The sequence below is a fragment of the Alosa sapidissima genome, chromosome 3 (assembly GCF_018492685.1).
Source record: "Alosa sapidissima isolate fAloSap1 chromosome 3, fAloSap1.pri, whole genome shotgun sequence".
NCBI classification, from domain to species: Eukaryota; Metazoa; Chordata; class Actinopteri; order Clupeiformes; family Clupeidae; genus Alosa; species Alosa sapidissima.
Window position 1 is genome coordinate 17559898 of NC_055959.1, and position 27953 is coordinate 17587850.

Here is a 27953-nt window from a genome sequence, read left to right on the forward strand (position 1 = left end):
CGCTTCTGTCAAGTGTCTTTCGGTTTTTGTAATGACAAGTTAGGTTTATTACATTGTCGTGTCACTCATATGTAGAAACCTAAAGTAAAGTGTTACCTATTAATTTATCATGATTATAAAATGTCTGAGGTCACATGCACTACAAAGATAAACTGTGGTAATATGTAATATATTGAAAATGAGTTTCAAGAGAAAAGAAGGGCTTTTTTTTTTAGCAAATACGATTTAATATGTACATTTTTACATTCTTACAGCAGAACAGCTTGTTTTCACGTAATAGAAAAGACCAACTTACTCCAAAAAATTAGGATGGAATTTCCTGAAACTGATTAGATTTCAACTTTGTTTTTCAAAAGTACAGAATTGTCTTTCATTTTTCTATTTGTTAAAAAACAGTAAAATCACTTGTGTACAATCAATACATATATTAATTTATGAAAGCACCATATTAGGAGAGATATTAATAGCTAACTTACATATTTAAATAAATATTACATTGGTCATGTTCTATTCTGTACACTTGGGAAAAAGCACACACACACACACACACACACACACACACTCCACGTTTAAGCACACAAGTGCTATGCAGTTGATTCTGGACAGGGTGAAAAGCCATTTTAAAACACTTTAAAACACAAAACACTTACATCTTTAACCAAACTGACCTCGTGTTGACGCTGACATGTCAGTCAATCAAATTATTCAGAGCAATGTCAAGATTTATGATACAACATGTTATGACTGGCGCAATAACTCTTGACCTCACAGGGAAATACAAATCATAACTGTGCTTCATTCTTTATGTTTTTAAAAAGACTGTGGGGCTTCATCACAGACTACAGGCCTTCACCCTGTTCAAAACCATTCTCTCCAAAGTGAACATGTGAAGTATCTCTGTATGCAACTTACAAAAGCATTTGTGAAAACACTAGAAAAGGATTACAAAGGCCTAAAGAACACATGTAGATTCTGCACAATTTTGCTGTTATGTACAAGATTTCCTTAAATAAGTGCCTCAAACAGTTGCCTTTATAATTTATGTGATAAACAATTCACATGAAGCAAAGCACCTAAAAACATCTTTAACTCTGGCCTACAAAGGAACATCACATTTAGTCGTTCTTTCATTTCACAAAAGAACCAACCTCATAGGGCACTCATTGGAAGCAGCAATTTATTGAGAATGACCCAATATCTTAAGCTGCTGTCTCAAGGTATAAGCTACTGTAATCAATCTGTTCACTTCATTCAGCCTGTGAATAAACTGGCTTGCCAAAAAGTAGTCCAGAAATCTTTCTGCTGCCCTGTGAATAACTTGAAATCATTGACATGTACATTAGGAAATGTACCCAGTGTAGTATTTTTTCCCCCATAAATTCATGAGAACCGAGTTGAGTGATAACAGAGGGTCTGCACACAGTCATACACGTTTCTGCCACAGTGGCCTTATTGAAACCCTAGGTGTAAGCTGATAACAACACATTAGTCCACAGCCTGAACACACAGCTACATCAAGGGATTTAAGTGTGTGGTCTCAGAGAATCAGCTGTTCAGAGTTACAGTTCAACAAGCAAACCCTCAGTGGGCTTGCCCTTGGACCTGAGAGATGTCCTAAGTGCAAAGGGTTTCTTTGTAGGTCAACATTTATCTACCACTGACGACATTAATTCAATTTGGCAAGGGAGATACCGAAATCATGTTGAGAGCACATATTCCCTGTCTCTTTATTGAGCGTGATGAATGCAGAACACACATGCACAGACATCCTAGACGAACTTTCCCCACAACATTCTGAAATGTATTCATCTATATAAAATGCAGGCTATTCAATGAATTGAAAAGACACAGAGCAACACCACCCTGTGGCAAGAGGCAGCTACAACAGCCTACAGTTAGGGACATTAGGAGGTCTGGATTGAACAAGGGAATTTGAATAGAAATTAAAATACTACTTACAATTCCATACATCAAAGCATCACAACCAATATTTCATACTCAGAAAGATATTCAACCAGTGAGTACCAACCCTGGAGATTTACAGTGTAATATTGCATGACCTTAGCCATTAATAACGCATTCCTCTTAAATATGTTAACTGATGAATAAAACCATTAAAATAATTAGATACCCAAAAAGCTTATTTTGTTTAAAAAAGGTTATTGACCAGACATTAAAAAAGATTGTAAAAAACATCCAAATGAACATGTAGAATGATTTTAAATGACCTTTTTTTGCAAAACAGACATGTGAACATTAATAAATAACATTTGAAAAAAAAAAAAAAAAAAAGAAGCATCCATGGACTCTAGATGAACCAGCATCAGTCAGTGTAATGGAGGTCCAGGTCCACAGTACCATCAGTGACCACAAGTCTGAGCCTTTTAGGCTTACGGTCTGACAGGGAGGTTCCAAGAGAATGACTAGAGGTTGAAAAGTGGTGGGAAACAAAAGGGCGGCTCCCAGACGGTTCTTGCTGATGAGGATCCTTTCTGGTCTGTTCCTCTTGGCCCTTTGATCCTGAAAAACCACCAACAGAGGGAGAGGAGGAGTAACTGTTTGAGGAAAGGCCACAAGGCTCTAGAACCAACCTGCCCTGGGTTCCAGAAGGATCCATGAGACAATGATAAGTGTAATTTGGGGTTGGACCCCCAGAGTAGTTTAAGCCTTCAGCATCCTCACTGTAGCCCAGTGTTACAGAGTGATCACCAGTGAAGTTAACCACATAAGGAGGATGGGCTTGAGTACTACAGGCCAAAGAGTTTGACTGAGATTTGTTTGTCCGTCTCTCCTGCTCAGGAATGTCCCTTTGTGTAACATGGGGACTGCTCTGCTGAGACGCGTCTGTGGAGAATGCTGAACTAAAAGCAAAATCCACAGGATCACAGTGAGGGTAACCAGGCTGGTGCTTATTAGCAGACAATGAGGATTCACTGCAGGTCAGGTGCAGATTCTGAGTGGGTGCCACCATTGCATGGGGTTTGCACTGACTCATGCTTTTGCCAAGAGGTAAACTGTGGCACTGGGGACTTTGGTTAGAAGAGAATGGTTTCTGTGAGGAAATGTCCTTGGTAAGACAACTGCTGCCTATGTCCTGTGCCTTATTTGAGGTAACATTCTGAAGCACACTGGAGGAAGTCTTGCTTGAAGTCACATAATATAAGGGGTGCACTCTGTCCACTTGGGAGCTGGATGTATTTGAAGAGTTGTTCACCTCAAAAGTCTTTGAGCCCTTTCCAAGGGTATGGCTGTAATCCCCACCTTGATGACTGCCAGTTAGAGAACTTGGAAGGTTGAAGCTTAATTGATTTGAAAAAGGATTAGTACTACTGTGTTTAGTGGTTTGAGACTTGGTGGCAAAATCAGCCCTTTCAGCAGCCATGTTGCCTTTAGAAAAATGAAGACTTTGTTTGCCACTTTCCAGCTTGATTGGATTAGAGCTTTGGAAAAGTGAGGCCTTCTTATCACAAGTGCGATGAAACGTATCTGCTGAACTGATCACCTTTTGTGGGTATATACTGGACTTACTACCCAAAAGGGGAGAGTGAAAAGGCTTCAGAGGCTGACTCAAAGCTCCCAAATTGTACATGCCTGCTACAGGTGTTTGGCTTGTACCAATGGATTGATTTCTATTTGCAGTCAGAGAATGAACAGGGCCCTGTGTTTTCTCCAAGGAAAAGGGCTGAACTTTGGCTAATTCTGTCCGAGAGTTAAAACTGCAGCCTGGGATGATGGATTCCACTCCTTGAGCCTGAGAACTAGCAGGAGGGGTTTGTGAGTGCCTGTCTGATGAAGTGGCACTAAACATAAATGCATCTTTGTGGTTCCACTGAGTTTTATCCGACTGCATGAGATGCACAGGTTTTGGGGCCTGCTTATCGTTTGAAGTTTTAGTCATGGAAAAATCAAAGGGGAATTGAGCTCCTTCTCCATCTTTAATAGAGAAGGTAAAATCTGTGTTGCTTAACATTTTTTCTTTGGAAGACAAGTCATGACCGCTAAGGAGAGCTATATTTTTGGGGAGACCGAGGTCCGAAAAAACTAAATCATTTGGAGGGCTAAAACTACCACAGGGACTTGGAGAGCCAAGATAAGGAGTCTCTGGGTTCCAGACATCAGATGGGCTTTGGGAAAAGGGGCTACTGAATGATCCTGTGTTAGGAGGTTCCCCTTGGCAAAAATCTGAGAAAGCATTTGGGAGGTTGCTCTGAGAATTATCAGGGTAATACCCTTCCAGATTCAAGCACTCTATCAATTCATCAGCATTATCAAACCCAAAATCTGAACAGGGAGACTTGTCTGGAAAAATAAGCAATGGGGACTGGGGTTTCTGTTGGCCTTGAGAGAAAACGGTTTCAATATTGTTGACTGCAGCGGATTTATCCATCTGATTTAATGCTTGTAGTTTGGAGAGACTTTTGTTAATCTGAAACAGGTTGTGACTAAGGCAGATGTTTTCTGTTGTGTCTGATTCATTTCTCAAGCCTAGGTCCTTTTTTGGCTTTTTCTTGCTCACAACCTCTGCCACCCTCTTCTCTCCGAATAGATCCTTCACATTTGGGTAACTACTGAGGCAGGTGTCCTCAGCTGCTACCTCAGAACACGGTGAATTTAGAGTAAGGGGAGAAAGGGACAGTGAAAGGGGAACATTTTCTGATCTCAAAGCTGTCCCCTTCCTAGTCATGTTACAGCATGATTCCTTGAGCTGCCGGCACGGAGACTGAAATTCCTCTTTAACTTTGTGTAAAGGCACTTCACTGATCGATGACTCTGAGGAGTCTGGGCTACGTTTAGTTACCCAGCGGCTTTTGGACCCCTTTAGTGGCTTTCTCATCTTACTGCTTTTACTCAAGCGTTTTTCCATGCCATCTACTATCCACCAGCCTTCTGTTTTTCTACAAAGACGTATGGGAGCAAGTGGTTGTGCATCACTGTCAACTGACTCAACCTTGACATCAGCTGACTGTAGCCACTGTTTCATGTCTTCAAAAAAAGTTTCATCTTTCAACATTTGGCTAGAATAGCCCATAAAGTCTCCTTTTGCCTCGTCATCACTTTCCATGACAGATGTTTCTTTCTTCTTCTTCAGCTTGGAGTGGACATTCTTTGTACAAATTTCCCATGCAGCTTGGCCAGCCTTTGCAGTTTGCTCTAACTCCAGACACTTTTCTGCTTCCTGTGGACCCCACTCTCCTTTTGACATTTCTACATTTAAAACTGAAACAGAGTCCAATATGGCTTTAAAAGGGTCGGCCATAAATGAAGCAGGTGGTGACTGAGACGGCTTTGTTTTCATCTCTGTTACATTCTCCAACTCAGATCTCTCCATCTCCCACTCCTCTCCTCTCTTCCTCTTTAGACGAATTCTCAAGTTGTTTTCTTGTTCTTCTTTAACACAGTCCTCTTTTTTAATATTTTTTTCTTGGACGGAAAATTCATTCTGAGGAGAAACTGTTGTTCCTTCTGTATCCGCCTGTCTGACCTGACTTACCCCTGTAATTTGCTTGGGGCTGTCTAATGAGTCTTCATTCTGTTCAAAAGCTGCCAATTCTCTGTTAGGGTCTTTAGATTTTTCTCCTTCATCCTTCACCTCCTCTACAACTGGATCTGTAGTCTTGTATCCACTCTCATCTTCATTTAGTTCTTTCTCAACCCTGTTCACAGTTGCATCATCTGCAATCATAGGTTTTATCTCAGTTATGTGTTCAATTTCACATTCATTTTGTTTGTTATCCGACGGGAAGCCACATCTTTTGTCCTGTTTAATGCAAGCTTTAGCAAGGACTTTCTGCTGAATTTGTGTATTTGGGCTCTCAAGGTGGACTCCAGATGGCTCATGCCTTGGTTTTGCGTTTGAGATGGACACTGATTGCCGCATTTCTTTTCTGTCTTCGCTTCCTTTCAATATGAGCTCCTTAGGTGATACAGGTGTTGTGATGTTCACTTCTGGTTCTGTTTCAGTTGACTCTCTGAACGTCCTTTTCTTCAAAGGAATATTTGTTTGTATCTGCGTTAGAGGGGAGTGGTCCTTTGTTGACACTACAGGAGCTGAGCACAGAGGGAGCAATTCAGAGGACCCTTGTTTTGCTGTAGAGGTTTCATTTTGGTGTTTTGGTGAGGTATTTTGGTCTGAACCACAAGTCAAGACATTTCTGCAATCCACCTTAGACAACTCGGAGTCTTTGCCTTTCTTTTCGCTTTCACTTTTCTCCTTATCAATTACGATCAATTTCTGAATGTGTTCTTTAATCATTCTGTCTTGTTGCAGGCGCCTTTGCTTAACACGGTGTGGAGTTATAGATCTACTTTTATCTGACATATTTTTTCCTCCTTTTTGTACACTTCTTAGTTCATCTTTCAAGTTCTTAAAAGCATCAGACAAGGTAACCCGTACGTCTTTAGTGATAATTACATTACTGCCAATACACCTGGGTATATTGATTTTATTTTGTCCAGGATCATCCATCTGAGCATCAAGGCCTTCATGTCTCTCATCATCCACCTTTTTATGTATGTCTGTGGCTTCAAAACTGACTTCACTCACAGATTTCTTTGTATTCTCAGTTTCTCGTGTTTTCCCTTCAATATTTAATGTTTTCTCTAAGTCTGCAGATGTATCTTTTCTCTTTTCCTCCACTCTGCTGCCTTTAGCTGCAACTGCTCCATCTGCCTTTATGTTATCAACAGCTGCAGTTTGCCCCTGTTCATTAGGACTGATTTCAACTTGTTCAATTACATCTACTCTCTTCCCACCTACTGTAGTTGCATCTACTTCCTTGTTTTTCATATCATCCTTCTCAGTTTCTATTTTCTCTGCTGCTTTTTTAACATTCTTTTTTGGCCTTCCAGGTGGTCTACCAACTTTTCTTTTAACCTCTGAAGATTTTGTTTTCTCATCTTTCCATGTATTCTTCACAATATCTGTACTTTTAGATCCTATCTTTTCTTCAACAATATTCATGCCCATTTTCACTTCTGTTACTACTTGCTTTTCTATACCAATTTCCTTTTCAACCTCCTTAACATTACAATTCATCTTTACAACACTCTTTGCAGCCTTTAGGTTTGTATCATCTGCCTTCAATTCTGATATATTAATGTCTGATTGCAGATCTTTCATTATTTCATTTTCACTTTCTGTTTTCTCGGCTTTGTTTACATTGCCTCTCTCTTCAACTCTCAGGTTGCCATCACTATTTGTCGGTCGATCTACCATTTCAGCACTCGTCTCAATTTCTGTTATTGTGTGTGCGGTCCTTTGTTGTTCTATGTCCTGCTGTTCTGCTTCTTTATCTGTTGTAACATCTTTAACCATTTCATTCATGTCTATTTTTGCTGTGTCCATTTTCTCACCCGCTTTCTTGACAATTCTCTTCATTTTTTTAATCCTCACTTTTTTAACATTGTTCTCACTCTCTGATACAGCATCCTGTGCATCTGTTGTCTTAACTGTTTGCTTTGCATTTCTTAAAGCTGTAACTTTACCAGACTTCAAGTTGCTCCCAGTAACTGTCACTTCATCTCCTTTTTTGCTATTGTTCTCAACATCTTGAACAGCACCTACCCTTATTTCTGCTGCCAAATTCATATCAGCCATTAACTCTTTAACCATTTTGCTCTCAATGTCTGCTTTGTCTCCTGCTTTTTTGATGTTGCTGCTTAGTTGTGCATCTTTCTTAGTGGACTTCATATTGGTGTCAACAGCTGTTGTTTCCTCTTTTGTCTCAAGATTGTTTTCAGTTTCTGAATTATTTATGCCCTCACTTTTGGAAAATGTGTCAGTTGGGATCTTACAGGTGAAATCATTTTTACTTGCCACTGCATGAGATTGTAGATTTGTATCACTAGCCTCAACCTGCTCCTTGACCTGTGGTGACACAGTGGTTTTCATGTCCGTCTCTGCACTCGTCTCATCAGTTAAATTGAACATCACTTTCAAAGCCTGATCTACACCACCTACAGTGATAGGCGAAAAATACAGCTCTCTCACGCCTTTCTTACCTTCTGCTATGTTGATATCATTGCCACCTGTCCTTTTTATGTTGTTGGAAAACACTGCTACATCCTCTCCCTGCTTCTCAGTCTCTGTCCGACTCTCCCTCCCTGCTCCTTCTTTTGCACCAGGAGTGGTCACTCTAACCAGGCAGACGGTTGGATAATATTTCAGCCCTGCTTTCAGAGGCAAACAGTTCAAGGATTGAGAAAGTGAACTCCCTAGGTTGACAGCTGGAGGCTGGCCGGTGTGGATGCTGTCATGTTCATGCTCCTTGGAGTTGGCAGAGGGCTTTGGGGCAATATCACAACTTTCATTGGTAGAACCTTCCTTGCCAACAAGGTCAGTTTCATTGCAAAGAGGAGATTCACTGCTTTTCCTGTTTGGTAATGAACCGCTGATATCAAGAACATTACAACTCTTCTCTACCTCCAATCTTTTTGGTAGTCCATTTGCCTCAGATAGAGCTCTTTTCTTCGTCCACAAACGTTTCCGACGCCTGTGGGGTATGCTCCTGGTCCTTGAGGGCATGGTAGGATGGGACTCCTTCATTCCGGTTTTGGGCGGTTCGCTTGCATCCTTCTCTGTTAACTGTTGCTCATGTTTTTCAGTACAATGCATGGAAATAGATTCCAAAGTGTGCTGTTCCTGTTCTGACGTTTCCACCAGGTTTGTGTCTTGTGCATTGCAGCTCTCTGCTGTATCTCCATCTTTATTTCCATCCATCGCTGTCTGTGCTGTCCTTGTAGGAATTGCCTGATTGTCCTTCTCCCCTTCTCGATGTGTCGGTTTAACCCTTTCAATCTGGTCCAATATGGCCCGCCCTTTGCCACTGGGATCCTTGCAGCTTAGCAGAAACTCAACGGTGTGCTGGTACAGGTGAATTCTGAGGTCCTTGAGCTTGATGTGAGCGAGAGTGTGCAGCAACAGGTTATGCTCATTCAGTGCACTCCTCCTGTTTCCTTTCTGTCGCTCCACCCTCCTCCATCTGCTCGTCTTTGTCAGTCCCCTTCTTAGCGCTGTTGCATCTCTTTTCATCCGCTGGGACAAAGAATTCCTCAAGGGGAAAGCTTAGAGAGAGAGACAGGATGTTAGAAGGGAAACAGAGGAAAAGGAGAAACATACACAGGTTACAGTGTCATTATAAGAAAATAATAGTTTTAATTTATTCAGTAACTTTTGGATGGTGTTTAAAAAAACAAAAACATTCCATGTTCATTAGTCAATTCCCCACATGAAACTATTGCAAGCTATTTACCTGTATTTGTTGCAGTTGGAATGGGCTTGGGAGTGCTGTTGCTTTTCTCTCGACTGAGGCGCAAATCGGTCTCTCTGAATTTGTATTTTTGCCCTGCTGGATCGCTGGGGTCTTCAAGATCTTGTAATGTTTCTCGGTGCTGGAAAGATCCTTCTCCCCGCCTAAGAAAGGAACGGATAACGTGAAGTTATAAGGAACATCTGATTAAGCCAACACAATGTTCATCGGATGCTTTACAAAATGTGACAAGATATTAAGTCTCAGAGTTGTATCTGATGTTAATACATAACAAGAATGCTATAACACATAACTTCTACTAATGAATTCATGACCATTCAACAATGTGATTCAATTGGTTTGACATTCATGTTGTGTATGGTTAAAAAATGAGCTTGAATGTTCAACATTTTGAGACCTTTAGCTTGCTTGATTATGGGGAGATGGACACTTATTAAGTGTGCTTGCAAGCACACTTATTGTTCTTCTTAAGTTTTATTATTAAATGTGCTTGCAAAGCAGCACACTTATTGTTCTACTTAAGTTTTATTTTTTCCGTCTCCCTAATTTTTTGTCAGCTCTAGCGCCTAGGCCCTTTGAGACAGAGACACCGTTCCAACTTTAAAACGTCCGGTGAGTACCGGTGTAAGTTGCTCGCGAAGATGACGTCAGGTGGGCGTGTCGTTCGTCCGCCATATTGGATTGAACAGAAAGCTAAACTAAATTTTCACAGGTCACAAATTTGGTCCGAACGCCACGAAACATGACGTACATTATCCTTGGACCAAGCCTCACAAAAGTTACCAGAAGGATTTTTGATTTTCGAAAGCGTTTGCCCGTCACAGCCAAACGAAATCGGCGGCGAAGCTCCGAAACAGGAAGTCGTCCATATCTCAGGAACACTGTCACATATCGATACCAAATTTTGTATTTGAACTCGGGACTCCAATGTGAGGGTGCATAAGCTAAAAAAAAAAAAAGAAAAACATTCCAAAAGTTTCCATCATTTGGCAAACCACCCATCCATATTTGGTAACTATTACCCTTCACATTTGTAGTTGTACTGCTATCACAATGCCTTCCAAGTATGCACAATGTCTCTGGGCAGCCTTGCCCAATCATGAAATCCTTGCTCTGCCATGGGATAGTATGGACTTACGAACTGAAATAGCAAGGAGAACAGTAGCTATATATAGCTTACATAATAGAGTTGTTTTCACATTGACGGTATTCAAATTAAATTTTTCCTTATTGTTAAATATCATGATGGGAGAGTATTATTAAAAATGTTACAAGTATGCAAATTCATATGTTTACAGGAAATTAGGTTTTACTGGGTTGTTTTGTTGTAAAGACATGCAAGGCATTCTGGGCCATGTAATAGACAAACAGTGATCGGCAGCGTTAACTTGATTTCCATACGTATTAATATGAATAGGTGTTTCTGTAAACCTAGGGACAATAAACAGCCATCTCTGTTACATAAACGACCAGGTAATCGCTCACTGAAGAGGTAACTATGATAAAAACATTGTTTTCCTCAAAGCATGGATTTGACGACAGTACAAGCCGGACATGTCACGTTAATGTTAAATACATCTGAACGCTAGGTGGCAACGTTGTATTACATTTCACATATACGGTGACATCATTAGAATTATGTGAGCTTCACAAGTAAGGAAGGTGCAAATATTATGTAATTTATAATGGGAAATTATTGGAAATGTTATTTCTTGTTTATTCTAATTGCAAACCACACACATCCATTCGTAATCACACGTACACATTTAATACTGAGAGACTATTTGATGTTGCCCCTAGCAACCCTGGGTGCAGCCTACAGTAGTCCAGTTTCAGAGTGACGAGTTCGTGGCCAAACAAGTGCCCAAAATATCGGTTTCCATGTGTAGAACTGTGCTGGATGGTGTGCGTCCTTTATGAAAGTAAGTGTTTTATAGAGTTACAGACATGACTCATGTTGTAGAGGTCAACATAAATGTGCCCCTTCTGTTATTAGAATGCTAAACGGAGAAGCATGCTAAGCAGAGATTAAGTATCATTAATTTCTTGTGTGGCTAGCTATAGGGAGGAGATGTATGTTGCTAATTGGGATTTATGTTGTTTAGCGTAATGTCATGGTCATTTAATATGAGATGCTTGCACTCGTAACTTCGTCACTTGTAACTTTAGGACTGCTATTTTTTTTACTAACAGTAATTCACGAAGCACTTTAGCCCTAAAAGTAGCACCTAAGTCTGTGACAGCTTAAAAGAAGTGGCGAGGACTCCTAACGCAATGTTTTGAAATGCGTCTATATTGTCTACAGGAGCTTCCAATCGCGAGGGAACTTGCATTGTAGGCATAACTAAGGGATGCAATAACACCACCAACAACCAAAACTAGCCTACTCATTGTCAACATGTACATTAAATGTAACGTTTCATGTGAATCAAATTAAAATGTTTTCTTTGCAAACGTAGGCATATGGTGACATATTCATTTAATAATGCTGCTGTGTGAATCACGGTAAGCACGAATGAAGTGGCCACTTCTTAATGGGACCCACTGTATGGAAGTGGGCTGCCTGATTTACAGACGGTGGTTTAGAGTAATATGAAGTATTCCTTTATTCTGAGATACATCCGAGATCACATCTGAGGCTACATCAATAGGCTCTCAAAACAACCCCAGGCTGACAAAACAATCCCAAACAGACATAAGGTCTTTATAGAGCAAATCCATATAGATTATTTGTCAAATAAACCAGTAAAACATAATTTGTCGGATGGAATTTATAACACTCATAGCTCATATTTTTTAAAATAAATCAGTGAAAAAGTATCCTGACAAACAAGCAGCTTTTTAATGCCTTGGTCATATTTCATTATTTCAATTCCTCTGTAGGTTACCTGATAGCCCAGTTTGAGAGGCGCAAGACGCGTGACATTATTTATTTTTGCAGCCAATCACTGCGGTCATTTTATTTTATTGATTTGATCTCAGTCATAGAAGCTAAATTCGAAGGCAGGCCAAAGGTAAAATCCAACGAACCGCATTCAACCCGCAAGCCAATAGTTGAATAGCCCTCTCCTAGAACTTTTGAGATATTGCCACTGCTCCAACACTGAAAGGCACTGTTACAATGCCTGGATCAAGCCAGGTTCAGCATAGTGTATGCCACTGTCTGCTCACGTTGGTGACCAGACCAAGCACACTTTGCAGTCTAGGAAATGCAGTCTAGTTTATTGTTTGTAACCATAGGTTATCTTGCAATTTCCTCCAAAGAAATGGACACATTAAATAAACCATTTCCCCGGCAAAACAAATTTTGCTCAAACCAAATCACTCTTCGACAGCACCAATTTCCAAAGTGAGCTTCCAAAGCTTTTCCATTTAGTGCAATTTGTTCTTAATACAAATTATTCTTACAAATCCATGCAAAATATTTTAGAAAACCACATTTTGTATAAGGCAGTAATATAAAGTTATTTTTGTGGTCTATTGGCATATTTTGTTTTCATGTTTTTGCTTTAACCCATTAGCCTCAAAAATTCTGGCACCGGCTTTGTTACAGTGCTCCCATCCTCCCCCCTGTACTGTATATCAATTGTGTTCACCAGATCATGAAGCACCACATAAATCATTTGAAAGCTGAGATTCTCAGGAATCGATACATGTAAAACTTTCTATGAAAAAATGTGTTTTGTGCATTACTGTATTCGATTAATATCACTATGACCCCCTCCACCCCCTCGTGAATCCATCCCTCTGTCTCTGTACCTTTTAGTCTGGGTTACACAAGGATGGAAATATCCCGACTCGTCATAAATGGTCTTGAAATGTCGGTAAGAACCCATACTAATGGAATATCATCTTGTTTTATTCATAATATGTTTGGTAGATGTATAATCCAGCTCGTGCAAAACCAGAGAATTAGAAACAAACAGTTTGCAAACTTATTTTCCGGTTATTCCCGGGTGCAATCGCATATATAAGCAATCGCAGGGAATTGGGCAAATAAGCTGTCAATCAGGCACCCCAGTTTTGAGTGACAATAACTTGAGCCTACAGCAAGCCTCGAAGATGAGACCCGGATATTCTTATAGCTGAGGAGTAGACGCTTTCAATGACATTACCGTAAGAACTTACCACAAATTCATACTGACAATAAAACTCTCTCTTACTACACAAGAACCCCTTTGAGTAGAAGCATAATCTTGGTAATATTATGCTTCAAATTAAAGCCATCCCTTTGGAGTTTCTTGTTGTATCTACATTGCATGGCAGTGACTGTCATAGAATCAAAGAAGCATTATTTCACATGAATCTACTACAGTGCCTAAACATGACACTAAACATAATACTGAGCTAAACGCATGGGTATTCCCACACAAATAAATTTGTGAAAAATGCATATTTTACTCTATAGTCATCTACTTGAAGTTACAGCTTCAAAAGACCTGGTTCCAGGTCTCAATTGACCTGTCGCTAAGCGCCACCCTTAGAACGCTGATGAGCCAATGACAGTCCAGCCTCAACGGGACATCAGCTCGGACAACTCCATAGGAAACAACAGGGAGGAGGCATAAAATGACAAATTAATGGTTATTTATGGAGTTTATTAACTCAAAAAACCCCTACGGATAACCATGGTCAAATGTTTTGCATGGGGGACGTGTAATACTGATAGCCGGTACCCCGAGAGGCTAGAAAACGGGGTATATTTTCATCAACAGTAGCCTACAGGACATCTCTCGCGTTTGCAACAGCTCAACGTAATGTAGGCTACTAAGCCAACAACGTGGGCACTGGTTCCCTGTTAAATCCCAAGATGAAACTGCTCATTAACCAACTACTATATTCTTACTACATCAAATATTAACGTAACCTAACATATCTTAGTATCAATCTTCCGCTAGCTAGCTAGCTAGCATTAACGTCAGTGGTTTTTGCACGGCTACTTGCCACAACTGCTTGTCACCTTGTATGTATTCTAAAGTTTTGAATACACCCCTCTATAGCATAATTAAGTCCCTTTTGATAGCTTCTGGAGGAAAGTAAATCCTTTATCGTCCAAAACGTCCTCAAAGCCTGCTTTCATATACCGTCAGCTGCCATTGTCCACAATGTATTTCTAATCAAGTCTGGTTTGTTTGTCCGAGTTTTCGCACGGTAACAATGGGGGGCGGGGCTTAGCGACAGGTCAATTGTGTTTCAAGGCCACTTAGGCTGAATGAAAAAACAACATTCAAGCCTCTGTTACTCTTTGCCAATACATCACACAGTCACTCTTGACTGTTTCTAAGAATTCTACAGGGTCTTAGCTTTCAAAAGAGGTCAAGAGGCAGTTGATGATGGTCCATAGTATGTGGGGACAGTGCCCTCCTAAGTAGATGATGTGCAATGTCGGGCGAAATAATTTAAAATGGGGCCACAGGTTAACAATTTAAATCTGAAACCCGCAATTGTATAAACAACAACAGTGTGCAAGAGCCTTAATTAATGACCTTAGTGACCTTTGGCCTGGTCTTCAGCATTGAAGTGGCTATTAGCCTGAAGGTGTTTGTCGGTTATTTTTAATATCTAGTTGAATTTACGCTATATGGTCCTTTTTAAATTGAAGACAACAAGACAATGGTAAAAAGCAAGTGATTTTTGATTTGCACATTTATTTATCAAACTGTCGGTGATTTTCAAAGTTAATGGCCTTTTTCAATCTTGAGAAATAGATTTAAATCTATTACTCCTAATCCTACTATCTAACCTTAGGCTTAAGACATTAGGCTGCAGGTTATTCAATAAATGTGATCACCTTTTTATTTTTTATGAAAGTGAGTTCAAATTGCCTTGCCAAAAAAAACAAACACAAAAACATTCAGCAGTAACAGCTGTGAGACTTACTGCTCTGATAGACAAGCAAAAAATCCTTCCTGCTTATGCACAATTTGACAAATCTTATTTTTAGCCGAATTGCAGTCCAAATAGATGTGGCTTTAACTGCAAATATCAGCTTGCACTGGCCTCACCTTTACAAGCTAAGGCCTATTCTCTACAATACATCACTACATTTGAGCATGTCTCCTTCCCTTCCTTGCTGCTTCAGGCTATTGGCCACTACAACATCATTACTAGACACATTACTACACAACACTGCAACATCACACCATGTCTGTGGCTAACTGCCTACCTCTTAAGAAAATATATTTGCTGACCAGGTTCTTGAATATCCAGAATTTGGTTTTAAAGGGAGTATGCAACAGTGTTAATGATTAGCCAGGCATCACATCTTGTGCTAATTTACTTTTATCTGACTAACCCTGAGAATCTCTAGAAAGGGGCAGTTCTATAAAGCAGGGGTCACCAACAATCCAAATCTGGACAGCAGGAGGCTTCTATCCAGACCGCGAAGCCTTTTGATATGATGAAAAAACAGATTCTTATTTTGTAATTGAATAGGCTTTTTAACAGGCAAAACCAGGTTGCTGTCATAGGTTGCTATGTACACTATTCAAGTAAAGAAACATGCAATTTCTCTAGGCAATGTAGAAACTAGAAAAATGCTGCCAGATTTAGCAAGTTTTTACCCGCCCTAACACATATCCAGTCTAGCAACACATTGCAACACTTGTGGAGCAACAGAAAAAAACTCCTGTCAATGATCTGAAACCAGTGCAACGGCTTCCTCTCATTCTTTGCTTCAAGTATTGCCTAAGTTTTTAAAAGTAACAATTAACCTATCATGTTTTATTATGGAAATGAATGTTGTAGGCTACAAATGTACTCCGTGTGAGTGGTGGTCGTGCACACGTCTGTGCTACCTATGCCTATTGCTGTTTGGTCTCAACTCATGAACACTCATTATGTATTTACAAAAAAAAAATCCTGTGCATTTAAGAAATCTTATGTTCTTATATTCATTTTCTAGCCGTCACTACATTGTTATTACATAGGCTACCGGCATTTCAGCATTTTATTGTTAAAGGATTTGAAGGTATTTGACAGGAATGTATTCACAATGCAAATACACAGACAAAAGGTTGTTTTTCATTCATCATAGGTTATGGTCATGGGATTTGGCAGATGCTTTTGTCCAAAGCGAAAGCGAAAAAAAAAAAAAATACAATAGTTCAAATTAACTGAACAGTTTTAAAATGTTAGTAAGACTACAAGAGAGAAAAGCAATAATAAACAATTATGTCAATGCAATCAATAGCCTAATGAAAATAAACAAATACTATAATATACAAACCATTACTCATAAGAAACTCTAATTAACTAAGTGCATGCTGAACAGCCTTTAGAGCCCATCTCGAAAGACCCAAAACTATCACAGGAACAGAGAGCACTGGGCAACTTATTCCACCAACAAGTAACCACTGAGGAAAAGGGTCTTGAATTTGAACTAGTGTTTATGGCTGGTCGACACAACAGACGCTCATCAGAAGACCGCAGTGGGCAGTTGGGGATGTAAAGCTTTATCATAGAATTGAGATAGCAGGGAGCAGATCCAGTCAAGTCAAAGTGAGAGATTTAAATGTAATTCTCGCCACTATAGGGAGCCAATGGAGAGTAACTAGGAGAGAAGTTACATGTGTCCTCTAGCTGACTGAAGACCAGGCGTGCTGAAGCATTCGGAATCAGTTGTAACAATCTTAGTACACAAGCAGGCAGGCCAGCTAACAGTGAATTACAATAGTTCAGTTTGGAGATAACCATGGCCCAAGAAGTTGTGTGGAATATTGTGTCAGATAAGGTCTGACCTTCCTAATGTTGTAAAGGACAAACAGACATAATTTTGCCATTAAGGCTACATGCTGAGAGAAGTTAAGTCATCAATTATGATGCCAACGTTATGTGCCAATCTAGTTGGGGTCAGTGAAAATAAGTCAAGATGGATGTTAATTAGTTGGAAAATCGCTGTTTTAACTGGAAACACTAAATGCTCTGTCCAACAGGCATTGCATTTACCAGTTTGAGTTAATAAATGCAACCCGACTGGTAGAAAAGAACAGTATTCAAAATCAAGACGACCCACATTTTTTGTTAAGGACTCGTTGAGCATATGCCATGCCAAAAACATGTTACTGAAAAACTGAAATTGTCTGAACCTGTACACTAGGGCTGTCAATGTTCTTCAATAACCCAATTCGAATTTTTAAAGCTCAAATTTTGCCTATTATTAATATTTACGATGCATCTCTATACACTGTATAAACGGGCTTATGCATTGCCAATGCCACTTGAGTGGTTTCAATTTCTTTTGCGCATATACGCACACACACACTGAATGAACGTACCACTACCACTTGAATGCCTCTATGTTTGATTACGCCAAATTAGCAAGTATTTCCTGATTGGGGAAAGTTTGATTTTTTTTTTCTATCGGCCCGCGATTCCATGAACCATTATGTCTATCAGAGAAGTGACAAAAGCACCAGACATAGCCTAGAGCAGGGAGGCAAAAACCTAATTCTTGCCTGCTTTAGCTGCGCGGTTCCTCATCCTCAGACTGTTTACCTACCTAGCTTGTCAGGGTGTAGCGTTATCAGATGTGCACTCAGGCTCCGTGGGTTTATCGATTCTGCCATATTTAGATTGTGCATTAGACGTGACAAAAGCATTTTGTTTTCACATATTCGCTTAAGTTAGCCAACACATAAAAACTTGCCATTCGAATAGTAATTTCCAAATTTGAATAGTATTGATTTTTTAAATATTCGATTTATATTCGACTTTAGAAATTCATTCCAACAGCCCTACTGTACACATCTCATCCCTATCTAACTGTTTGGACCCCAGCCAGGGTGGAAGGTTGGGAGGGTTGGCAAGGGTGCAATTTTAGTTGGTGACCCCTGCTACAGCGTGTTAGGAACTTATTCTTACCTTTCACATGTGAAGCATTCGCACATCTCGTTGTTCTCGCCAAAAAAACTATCACCGTAGTAACAGGTAATCTCCTCCCCAGGAGAGATGGGTCGGACCACTTTCACACACGCCCCGTTCTTCTCACCAGGGACAAACTTCACAGACACAAAAAGGTCAAGAGAGGATAAGGTGATAAATTCAGCACTCTACAGTAGGTGACAGTCTGCCCTCAGGGAGGCCCTAAGATTAGCTCAGACTGAGAAAGGCACGAAAACAAAGACAAACGGTTTATGAATACAACAGCTAAATCACTAATTGCTTAACAAGATTACATTACAACTGACAAACACACTGCAACATGGTCTTAAGCACTCAATGAATGACAACAGTTTCACATAACAAGAAGCCTTGTACGGGATGACACGAAACATAGATGGAGCCAAGAGAATAGCAAAACAACTGGCACAGAGCCAGATTAGTAAGAGATTGCAAAGGTTTCTTACCTTACAATTTGGTCTACAGTCTTCTCCAAGCAAATGAAAGAAAGAAATACAAAATTAGTGAAAACAAAGCAGACAAGATTCAGCTTTTTATTTAGTCTTAAGTAACTCTGAATAGAGCGCCTTGTTTACACTGGACATCTGGCTATACAGTTCCCTTTTCATTGGGGACAATGGCTGATGCAACTGTCACCATACTGACAGCCCCATCGGAGCACTGGTCTAAAATACACCAGGGAACACCAAATTAGTCGCTCACAAAGACGCCAGACAACAGCATGAGTGTATATGACTACATGACATAATCAAACAGGTCATAAACTGACAATTTCAATAACTTATGTTCACATATAATTAAGAGCACAAATAGTTTAAAGAAAGTTGTTCTGAAATTAGACATTAGAACCTAGAAGTTATCCTTTCTAGTGTTACTAAATAATAAAATTGAGGAAGCTCAAGAAAATAAAGTGAAATCTCATTTGTGAAGAGTACACACTGTATAATTCCAAGTGTCTTCAAAGGGCCATTCACGTACACAGGATTATACTGTGTGTGTGCATGGATCACATCCTCAACAACAATCCTCCAGCTCTGGTCACTCTCACACCATTCTCTCACCGTGATTAATGAAGGCAGCGGGACCCAGCCAGAGTTGAGCGCAGCGTTTGCGGGTGGAGTACATCACACTGAAATCATTGATGCCGGCCCTCAACACCGCGCTGTCAGAGGGACTGAGCTCTGCGATGCAGCCCTGCAGCACCTCCATACGCTCACCCACAGACCTGTGGGGCACAAGACAGGGCGTGGGCCTTAGAACTGCATTACTCACTTCAAAAAATACCAGCAAAGAGATGAGAGGGAGGGGATCGATTTGGGCTTTATTTGATTGTTAAAGGCGTAGTGCTGAAAATACAATTTGTCTCCTGGCTACTGTACTTGTTTAAAAGCTCCTCCTAACTGTATTGTGCTCAACAGAGCACTATAAAACCAGACACAAAATTCAACGAAACTAAAAATAATAATCAAAATGGCCATATGCCATCGCTTGGGTTCATTACACAACAGGATTCGTCATTTATAGAGCTGGAATAAAGATTTTACTTGACACAATACCCACCTAAGCCCACTAAGACAATGTTAGTAAGCATTGTGATTTTTAAGCTTCATGTTTGAACCTTGTAGATAATTTAAATATTTTGTTAACAATGTTAGATGTATATTTAGATTTTTAAAAATATGCAGATGAAAGATAAGCGTATGAATGTCTACTTTTAAATGTCCTCTGAGTACCATTTTATTATTGCATATAAATCTGCATGCACCTGCTACAAACTATAGACTGCAGAACAAACTGTTTGTTGTAGGCTTGTATCATTATATATGGCTGTGTGGCAGTTCTGCTACTATTCTCTACATTTTAATAATTAAAAACAAATTCATAATACATGACAAAGGGTTCAACACAAGTCCCACGTTTAAGAACAGTATGTGGAAAATCACTGAATTCTAAAAACAGGAGCTGGCTCAGGTGTCTGTAATATTTATAGCAGTTGTGTATGTAGATTTACCGACGCACACTCAAACACACAAGATTCGATCTTGTCAACCTCCAAACTGAATTAGTTAAGTCTGTACTGTAAAACTGAGGCCTTCCAGTAAATCATATATTATATACTACAGTTGCCCTGATAAGAAAGTAACCATGCACGTTAGGAACAAAGCTTAAGTTTATTACTTCATCCAACCCCACCCTTTGTTTTTAAAGTATGTGAAAAAGTTATATGGTCTTGCAAACAATACTAAGGACACATCCTGCCAAGGGAGAACAAAGAAAATACAGTCTACACATGATATAATAAATATTACATGGCTGTGGATCTAGGATGTCTTAATTAGAGGCAAAGTGACTAATGGTCTGGTCGCTAGTCAAGTCCAATGTACCTACTGAAGGTCTATCTAAATCCATCCATGTCTATTTATGTATCAACACACACACAAAACCAGAGGTGAGGCACCAGTTTTGTCACGGCATAGCAACAGTGGTACACAGCTGCAGTTGGCAGCTGCCATCCTAGCAACTTACGCCCCACCCCCACCGGCATCACCCCATCCACTCTGTGCTGTATGTAAACCATTAAATCAATAACTTAACCCTATACATTTACCACAGAAAACAGAAGGTATTAATACCAACAGTCAATTCATTCCCTCTGTTAGCAATTTCTATGTACATCACTTCTAGAGTTTTGTTGTTAGGTTTGTGTCAGTCTGTGAAAACAGAGAGAGAGCATTCTTGCCCTGATCAGACACACTTAACAGGTTGACCTATGGCCGACACAGTCAGGCACGTGATCCAGGTTAAACATGGGTCTGACCAAGGGTCTTGACCAGGGAACACAGCAGTTTATGTACTATTTTAAAGTTGCAGTAAGCAGGGGAAATTCCATCACCTGGATAGTTAGGACAAAATTCACACAGTGCTCGAGAAACACGTGCAAGGGGTTCACAGCTGGTTAGGTAACTGGTCATGGCAACTAATTTACCACAAATATTGAGTGACCATACAACACATATGTTCCACATTCAAAATCCTGGCAGTTGACACAAACAATATGGCAATATATAAGTTAGAGATGGGATGATAAAGGATACCCCTACAGCTGTACTTTGGCTGTAGGCACGAGGCCCTAGGCGAATGATGTCAATCTGCAGCCAAGTTGAGTAAGAGAGGCTATTTGCACATCAATTTGTGCACTCGCCTGTCTTCATGTTAGATATTTTTTACATGCACTGACTCCCATTTACTCAATGTTCTCACTTGAGAGCTGTCAAATGCAAAGTTATAAAATGACTGCCCACAATTCTGCACTCAAGCTTAGAATGAATGGAATGTTAACGTCTGACAATTTAACATCTGAAGTATATCAACTGCAGAGTGAATACCAGCAGTGAAGAATCAAAGCTAGGTTGTGCCAGAATATACCAACTCATTACCTCTTCTCTCATCAGAAATTAATAAATCCCTTGACCAGATGTAAATATTGTTTAAGCCTTTTTTTAAAAGTGCATTTCCTTTTATTATTAACAAAAAGGTGCCTAATTCATATTTTCAGACCTTCCCATACATCAAGAAATTAGCTGACCTTCTCAACCTCTGTTTCTGATTTACCTGTCTGGGCTACATCAGACCTTTGATCACTAAACAGAAACTGACAAGCTAAATGAGGCATCATACAGTGACTCTACAGTGGTAAATCCGACAAGACACGTTACAGCATGAAGTTGAAGCATAAAGCATAAAATTCCAACATGAAAAACAGATGGGACAATTGTTAACTTACCATTGTCGTGTGGATGTTATCTTGGCCCCGTTGGTTTCAGATGAATAGCGGTTACAAGACTCAATCTGAACTCCACTGTCCAGCAGGAAAGCCTTGAGATAGCGATGGACCTGTGGAAAGGTAATCAGTGACCACAAGATTAGACTTGTGCTTTAAAAACTCACTTGATCAGTAGTAGAGTAAGGAAGTAGAAAGAGAAGAAAAAAACATAACAAGCACTCAAGTCTACAGGTTTAAAAAATGAAGGGGCAGGGGGCTGTTTGTAGGAGCTGCAAAGACATTGGCTGCTGCTTGTTGGGTGGGGAAAAAGAAAGACAGAGAGTGTGTGTGTGTGTGTGTGTGTGGGGGGGGGGGGGGGGGGGGAGAACACACATTGTCCAGTTCAGGTAACGGCAATGGAAAAAAACACATTGCCCAAAGGATTTGTGGTAGGGAAATTCTACATGAGCACCTATAGTTGTCACGATGGCATACACTTCTCATCTGTGAACCTCTGTGCCGGAGTGTCCTGTTGCCCTAATTTGTTTATTTTGAACAGAAGGTCCACTGTGCAAGTGGGTAGCCCTACTGGAATCTCTCAACCTAAGTTTTAGCCTGGGCCTTTTTGCCAAGCCCAGCATGTCTTGTGGCAAAACATAAATACCACCTTCCTCCTGAAGCACATTCCAAAAATGAAACTAGGAAACTTAATTCAGGTTCACCATTAGAGCACGGAAGAAAGCATGTCAACTGCAGTCAGAAGCTGAACCAAGAGAACATCAGTGCTCATGAAATACTTGTAAGCAACAGTTGGAGGCATTGTTACAGTCAACAAGGGTTAGTCAATTAGCTGGCCAAGTTACCATACTTTCCCTTCAGACTGGTGAAATGTTTTCTTCTCCTAAGTACCTTAACAGACTATCTGCCTGACATGAACAAGCTTGCATGGCGCTGCATTTATAATTTAGCAGGTCACTGCTTTCCATTGACATAACTTGGAATATTAGATTCCTAATGGTCAGGCAGGGCATACACGGTAGCAAACTGCACTTGCTTGTGACAGACCTAAGAGACAATTACCAGAACGACAAAATCTTGTGTGACAACAGCATAGAAACCATGCCTTTCTGATTAGCTGTTAAGTGAAAGATGTACCCCTGACGTTTTTGAAGAAACCAAGATATTTTAGAATGACAGCAAAAACAGATAAGCACTGTGCATCTTTAAAATGAAAGCTGCTCACTACTAGGGGTAGGCGATATATATCGTCTGCGATAATATCGTGATTGTTGTTTTAACGATGTGCAAATTTACATTATCGAGTATTTAAACTACTTAGGGGGGGGAAACACACAAAATCACGCATTGAAACCCCATACATTCACTAAATCCAGGAGGTGTATGCAAGAGAAGCCCTGTTGCAGCAGAGCAAGTGTCACATGATTGCTAGTCGGTCTACGTTGTCACACGCAGGCCTAATGTTTATTTTGTGTAGCGAGATCCAGACGTAGCCTACTTGGGATTTTGTGCAGCTACTTCTGTTCACGTAGCATTAATGAGACAGTCACACTTTTTCCTACATGGTATTATATGGAGAAAACATTTGCCTTTGAGTATTTTAATAGTCAGTTGTAAACCAAGAACTCTTCTCATGTAACCCTTTTGTAAATGGACTGAAGTTCGCTCTAAATATCTACGTGTATCAATTATGCTAACCGTTAGCATCTCTATGGGATTTCTCATATACCTTAGCCATAAGCTAACGCATTAGTTTCTATTCTGTAACTTGGAATGCTAGCCTACATGATTTCTCTTAAACAAAACGTCGAAGGAAATAACTTCGATGTACTCTGTTGGTCTGCTTAGTTTTACAGTGAATCCTAAGTAAAGGTTTTTGAAAGGAACTTCAGCTTCAGACTTTCTCTTGGTAAACTGTTAGGCCTATTCATCTTCTTTAATGTAGCTGGCTAGACCATGTCATTGCCACACACACAAGTGGGCAAAATTGGAAATGTGTCAGAGTGACAATGCATTGGTTGATTTGGTTAAAAAGTCACAGGATAGGTTATTATTGTATTGATGCTATTCATAAATAATGAGCTGTAAAGTAATTCAGACTTCTACAATTTTTTTTAAAAAGATAGACTAATTATCGTTATCGTCAAAATCACAAAAAATAGAGATATTATTTTTTGTCCATATCGCCCACCCCTACTCACTACCTTCCGCTCTACAATTTATAATTCAATCACTCACAGCTTTCATGTGCAGCAGGTCCCTGACACAGCATACATGATTCACATGCTAGTGTTAAGGTCTAGTGAGGCATTCTCTCCCTCTCGGTCTCTCTCCTAAAAAAGGTCCAGTTCCATCATCAAAAGCAGTAACTTTGAAGCTTTATCTACACAAATCTGTACTCTGAACCCTACTCCCCATGAAGGCCGAAGCACAGCAGGGGCTACTCACGTGCTGCCTCAGGAGCTCCAGTCGATGTGGACCCAGGCCGGTGAAGTAGCCACTTGCCCAGTCCCCGACCAGCAGGGCCTCAAAGGTGGCCTGAAAGTCCTGGGTGCGCGTGAAGCGAAGCAGCGTCTCCTTGAGGTAACTCCAGCGCCTGATCTCCGGAAGCTGACTGCAGAGCAGGAACAACAGGAAGAGGACAGGAAGTTAAGACAGGGAGTTTTTATACCGGCCAAAAAAGGGCATGTTTAATGAAGTGTGCATGAGTGTGTGTGTGTTGGGTGGTTGGGTGGGGTGGGGTTAAAAGAAATGTGTTAAAAACCACTGATCAGGAAAGACCTGTGTGAACTCAGGGAGGTGTGAGGAGGACCAAAACCAAAACACCACTGTAAAAAGGCTATAGTATGTGTTTCCACCTGCTCTACCATTTTATTTGAGGACTACAAATACAGCGGTGGATTTTCTCAAGGTCATGTAACATCAAGTTTAGACAATGTCTGGAGTTCCTCTACATTCTGTGAATGTTGCCATGTTAACAGGGGCCTTTTTGCATCACAATGACCAAGAGGGTAGAGGCAAAAAAAAATCTGCATGTGAGCAGCAAGTTAGCAGCAATACCCAATAAAAGACCACCGACGTAGTTTGAAAGATAAATTTAGCAGCTTTAACAGCCAGTCATAGCCGTCATGAATGACTTGTCAAAGCAAAATGTCTTATCTATAACCAAATTTCCACCCTACCGAGACCAATATTCTTCCAGCCTTTTCAGTAAATCACATCAACAGGCTGGTAGAACCAGCACATTTTCTTTCAAACAACCAAGTCGAATTACTTATTTAATTAATCACCCAAATGTTAATGAAATAGAACAAAGGACTCCATTTATTCACAGAACCCAATAGCAAATACTGCGATCAGCTAGTGCAGTCTTTCATCGTATGGAGTGTTTAAAGAGCAATATAATTAGTGATAATCTGATCAGTCACAGCTCACTGGCACAGGAGAACAAAAATTACCAAAGCAATCAGACTTTGGCAGACCTCATTTCAGTTTATTCACAGGTAATGATCATTCCAAACCTCATTCTCCAAAATGTCAATAGCCATGTGATGGTGTTAGTAGGCAACTACAGGTTTTGCTTCACAAAATATGTGAGGAAATAGCCATGAGACATTATCCCTTGGAAAAAGGTGCACCCACAGTCTCTTCATTAAAATATCCAAAAATAAAAAGTGATACAAAGTCATACAGCTAAATCTGTGGGGTTGTGTGGATCAAGAATTAAGATTTCACATCCAGCAGCGGTCTCTCAGTCTGCTGCATGACAGATACAGTAGGCTAAATGGCAGAGATACAGTAGGCTAAATGGCAGAGATACAGTAAAATGAGGAGTGTAGATAGACAGTACTCTGTAGTATAAAGCTCATGTACACTACAGAGGAAAAGCGGAAAGGGTGTGAAAACGCACCTGATGTTCATCTTGTGGGTGCTGAACCCCAATAAGGGATCCAGCACCAAACCGGTTGCCAAGTCATCTGTTTCGCACAGCTCTCTCACATTCATTCTATAGGATCCCTCCATCGTCTGCTACTATCCACATGCTGTAAAGGGAGAAGGTTTTTGAGTAACCACTTAGAAACACAGCTACTAGCATTGTATCTGACAACATAACCAACGTGTAATTCAAATAGAAGTTCTTGACCAACTGTCAGGGGTAGATGTGGTTTAACATTACACCCCCTTGGAAAGTGAGACGGGGACTCAGTTAACGTTACTGACAGATCAGATCCACATAGCACTTTCCTGCCCACAGGCCATGCCTAGCAAATCAACCCAGTGTTAACAGATAAGATCGGTTATTCTTACATAGTGTTATAATGTAATGCATTTAGGAGTAACATTTTAAGTAAACGCATTTTAATCGCAAGAGTCTTTATCAAAGTGACGAGCTAGATTGGAGTACGTTAACCTAAATGTTAGCGTTAACTTACCGTTAGAAGCGAGCAAATTATCGTTAACGTTACCTCAAGAGTTTCCCTCAGTTCACAGGGAATTAACGTTAACGTTGGTTGAAACATTTCACTGCGGTAACTTTAACAACCCCGTGCAAATATGGATGTATCTGTAACTGCGACATTTCATCCACACAAACATCTAACGGTAAGTTACATTGTTAGTTTAGATAACTTACGCAACGTACGTTAACGTTCCCATTTCAAGCTAATGTTTCCACCAAAGTACTTCTCGCTTGCAAACGTTCTAACGCCAATATTAGCTACAACCCTTGATTGTTCTGCAAACTGTCCGTTACAGTTGACTTATTAATGGGACCAGATGAATACAAGTGGCTAACGTTACCCAAGTTAGTTGATGTTAATGTTAGTTGACTAGCAAGCTAACTTAGCTAATGCTACACAAATATTTAGCGAAGTAAGCCATTTAGCTAACATTACTGTTCACGACCACAACAAACTGCTAGCTGCTAACGTTATGTACCAATAAACGTTACAGGACAGCTAACATTACATTAGCTAACTAACGTTAGCTTCCTAACACTAACTTACAACTATCAGAGAGGACACGCATTCTGCACCAGGTTAACTAAATACGTGAACTGCTACGAACTGTTAAGATAGAAACAGTTAAAAGCGCATCACTGTCGTATGAAGACATGTTGTTTACCTGAAGAGCTGGCTGCAGCTAAATTCCTTATAGCTTGTTCCGTCAGCAGCTAATATTAGCAAACTGGCTAGCTAGCCAGCAGCTAACTAGCGAAAATGCAGCTGCTTTTAGTGAGGATTGTTTTGGTCCTCAGACTCAGAGGACAATCTTCTTTTTCGTGTTCATCGATAGAGCGAAAAGTAACATATACGTAACGAATCCTGATTATACACAAGTGAACAAAAGTGTATTTTCCGTTTGACTAGTCTTTTGAACCCAGAAGTTGCTCTCAGCTTCCAGACAACCTACTACTCGGCTATCACAAGAGCTGCTAACACTGTAGTTCTACGCATACTTTTGTTCTATTGGCCGTTTTCTGCGATGGGAATATTCGTGACCCGCCATTCATAGCCAGCAGTGCTTCCTATTGGTCGTTCTGAATTTCACTTCATTGTCCACGTTCTGGTTGGCTTGTACTGGTACATAATAAACAAGTTCGGAAATCAAGCTGCTTCGAAGGTTCATTTCACTCAATCAAACGAGGGCTATAGAGTGGGACGAGAGATAGTGATATGACTCTCCACTATGAATCAGACTTGTTGATTATAGGATGACTCACAAGAAAAATTCCACCTTCTGCGTTGCCTAAAGAATATTTTTAGCTGTCTAGAAGTCATTAGGCAACATTTATTTAGTGTTTGGGTAAGAATCACACTAAGGAATAGCACCCACATAGCCTACGCGTAAGATTGATTGGTTACACAGATAGTCCAGCAGCTGACTCTGGACCCGACACCTGATCCGCTTCAGTCAGCTGCTATTTGGGTGAGATGGCTGTGGTGACGACCCATGTGACGACCCAATGTTTTAGTAGCGTACCTAATGGCAGAATATTTTGA

General features: G+C 40.2%; 1 protein-coding gene across 2 annotated transcripts; it reads right to left on the reverse strand.

The window, feature by feature from the left end:
• Positions 1 to 515: 515 nt before the first annotated feature.
• On the reverse strand, positions 516 to 27526 carry kmt5c (lysine methyltransferase 5C). 2 transcript variants are annotated; one of them, XM_042085621.1, is made up of 9 exons: positions 27076 to 27526; positions 25862 to 25994; positions 24400 to 24565; positions 21955 to 22064; positions 19232 to 19395; positions 18617 to 18636; positions 18132 to 18268; positions 9252 to 9412; positions 516 to 9063 (listed from the first exon to the last, which is right to left on the reverse strand). In XM_042085621.1, exons 2-9 carry the CDS (start codon positions 25972 to 25974, stop codon positions 2324 to 2326), a joined length of 7611 nt encoding a protein of 2536 aa, XP_041941555.1. In that variant the 5' UTR covers positions 25975 to 25994; positions 27076 to 27526; the 3' UTR covers positions 516 to 2323. The 2 variants fall into 2 exon arrangements, with proteins under 2 accessions (XP_041941555.1, XP_041941556.1); XM_042085622.1 differs by lacking the exon at positions 27076 to 27526 and adding an exon at positions 26385 to 26517.
• Positions 27527 to 27953: the final 427 nt, after the last annotated feature.

What these genes read in the sequence shown, in the direction of transcription:
- kmt5c (XM_042085621.1), bottom strand. Translation starts at nt 25,974, where the DNA reads ATGGAGGGATCCTATAGAATGAATGTGAGAGAGCTGTGCGAAACAGAT. An exon ending in ACTGTAGACCAAATTGTAAG is followed by an intron (nt 18,269 to 18,616) that starts GTAAGAAACCTT and finishes GTGTCTGTGAAG; the next exon opens with TTTGTCCCTGGTGAGAAGAA. An exon ending in TCCAACTGCAACAAATACAG is followed by an intron (nt 9,064 to 9,251) that starts GTAAATAGCTTG and finishes TCTCTCTCTAAG; the next exon opens with CTTTCCCCTTGAGGAATTCT.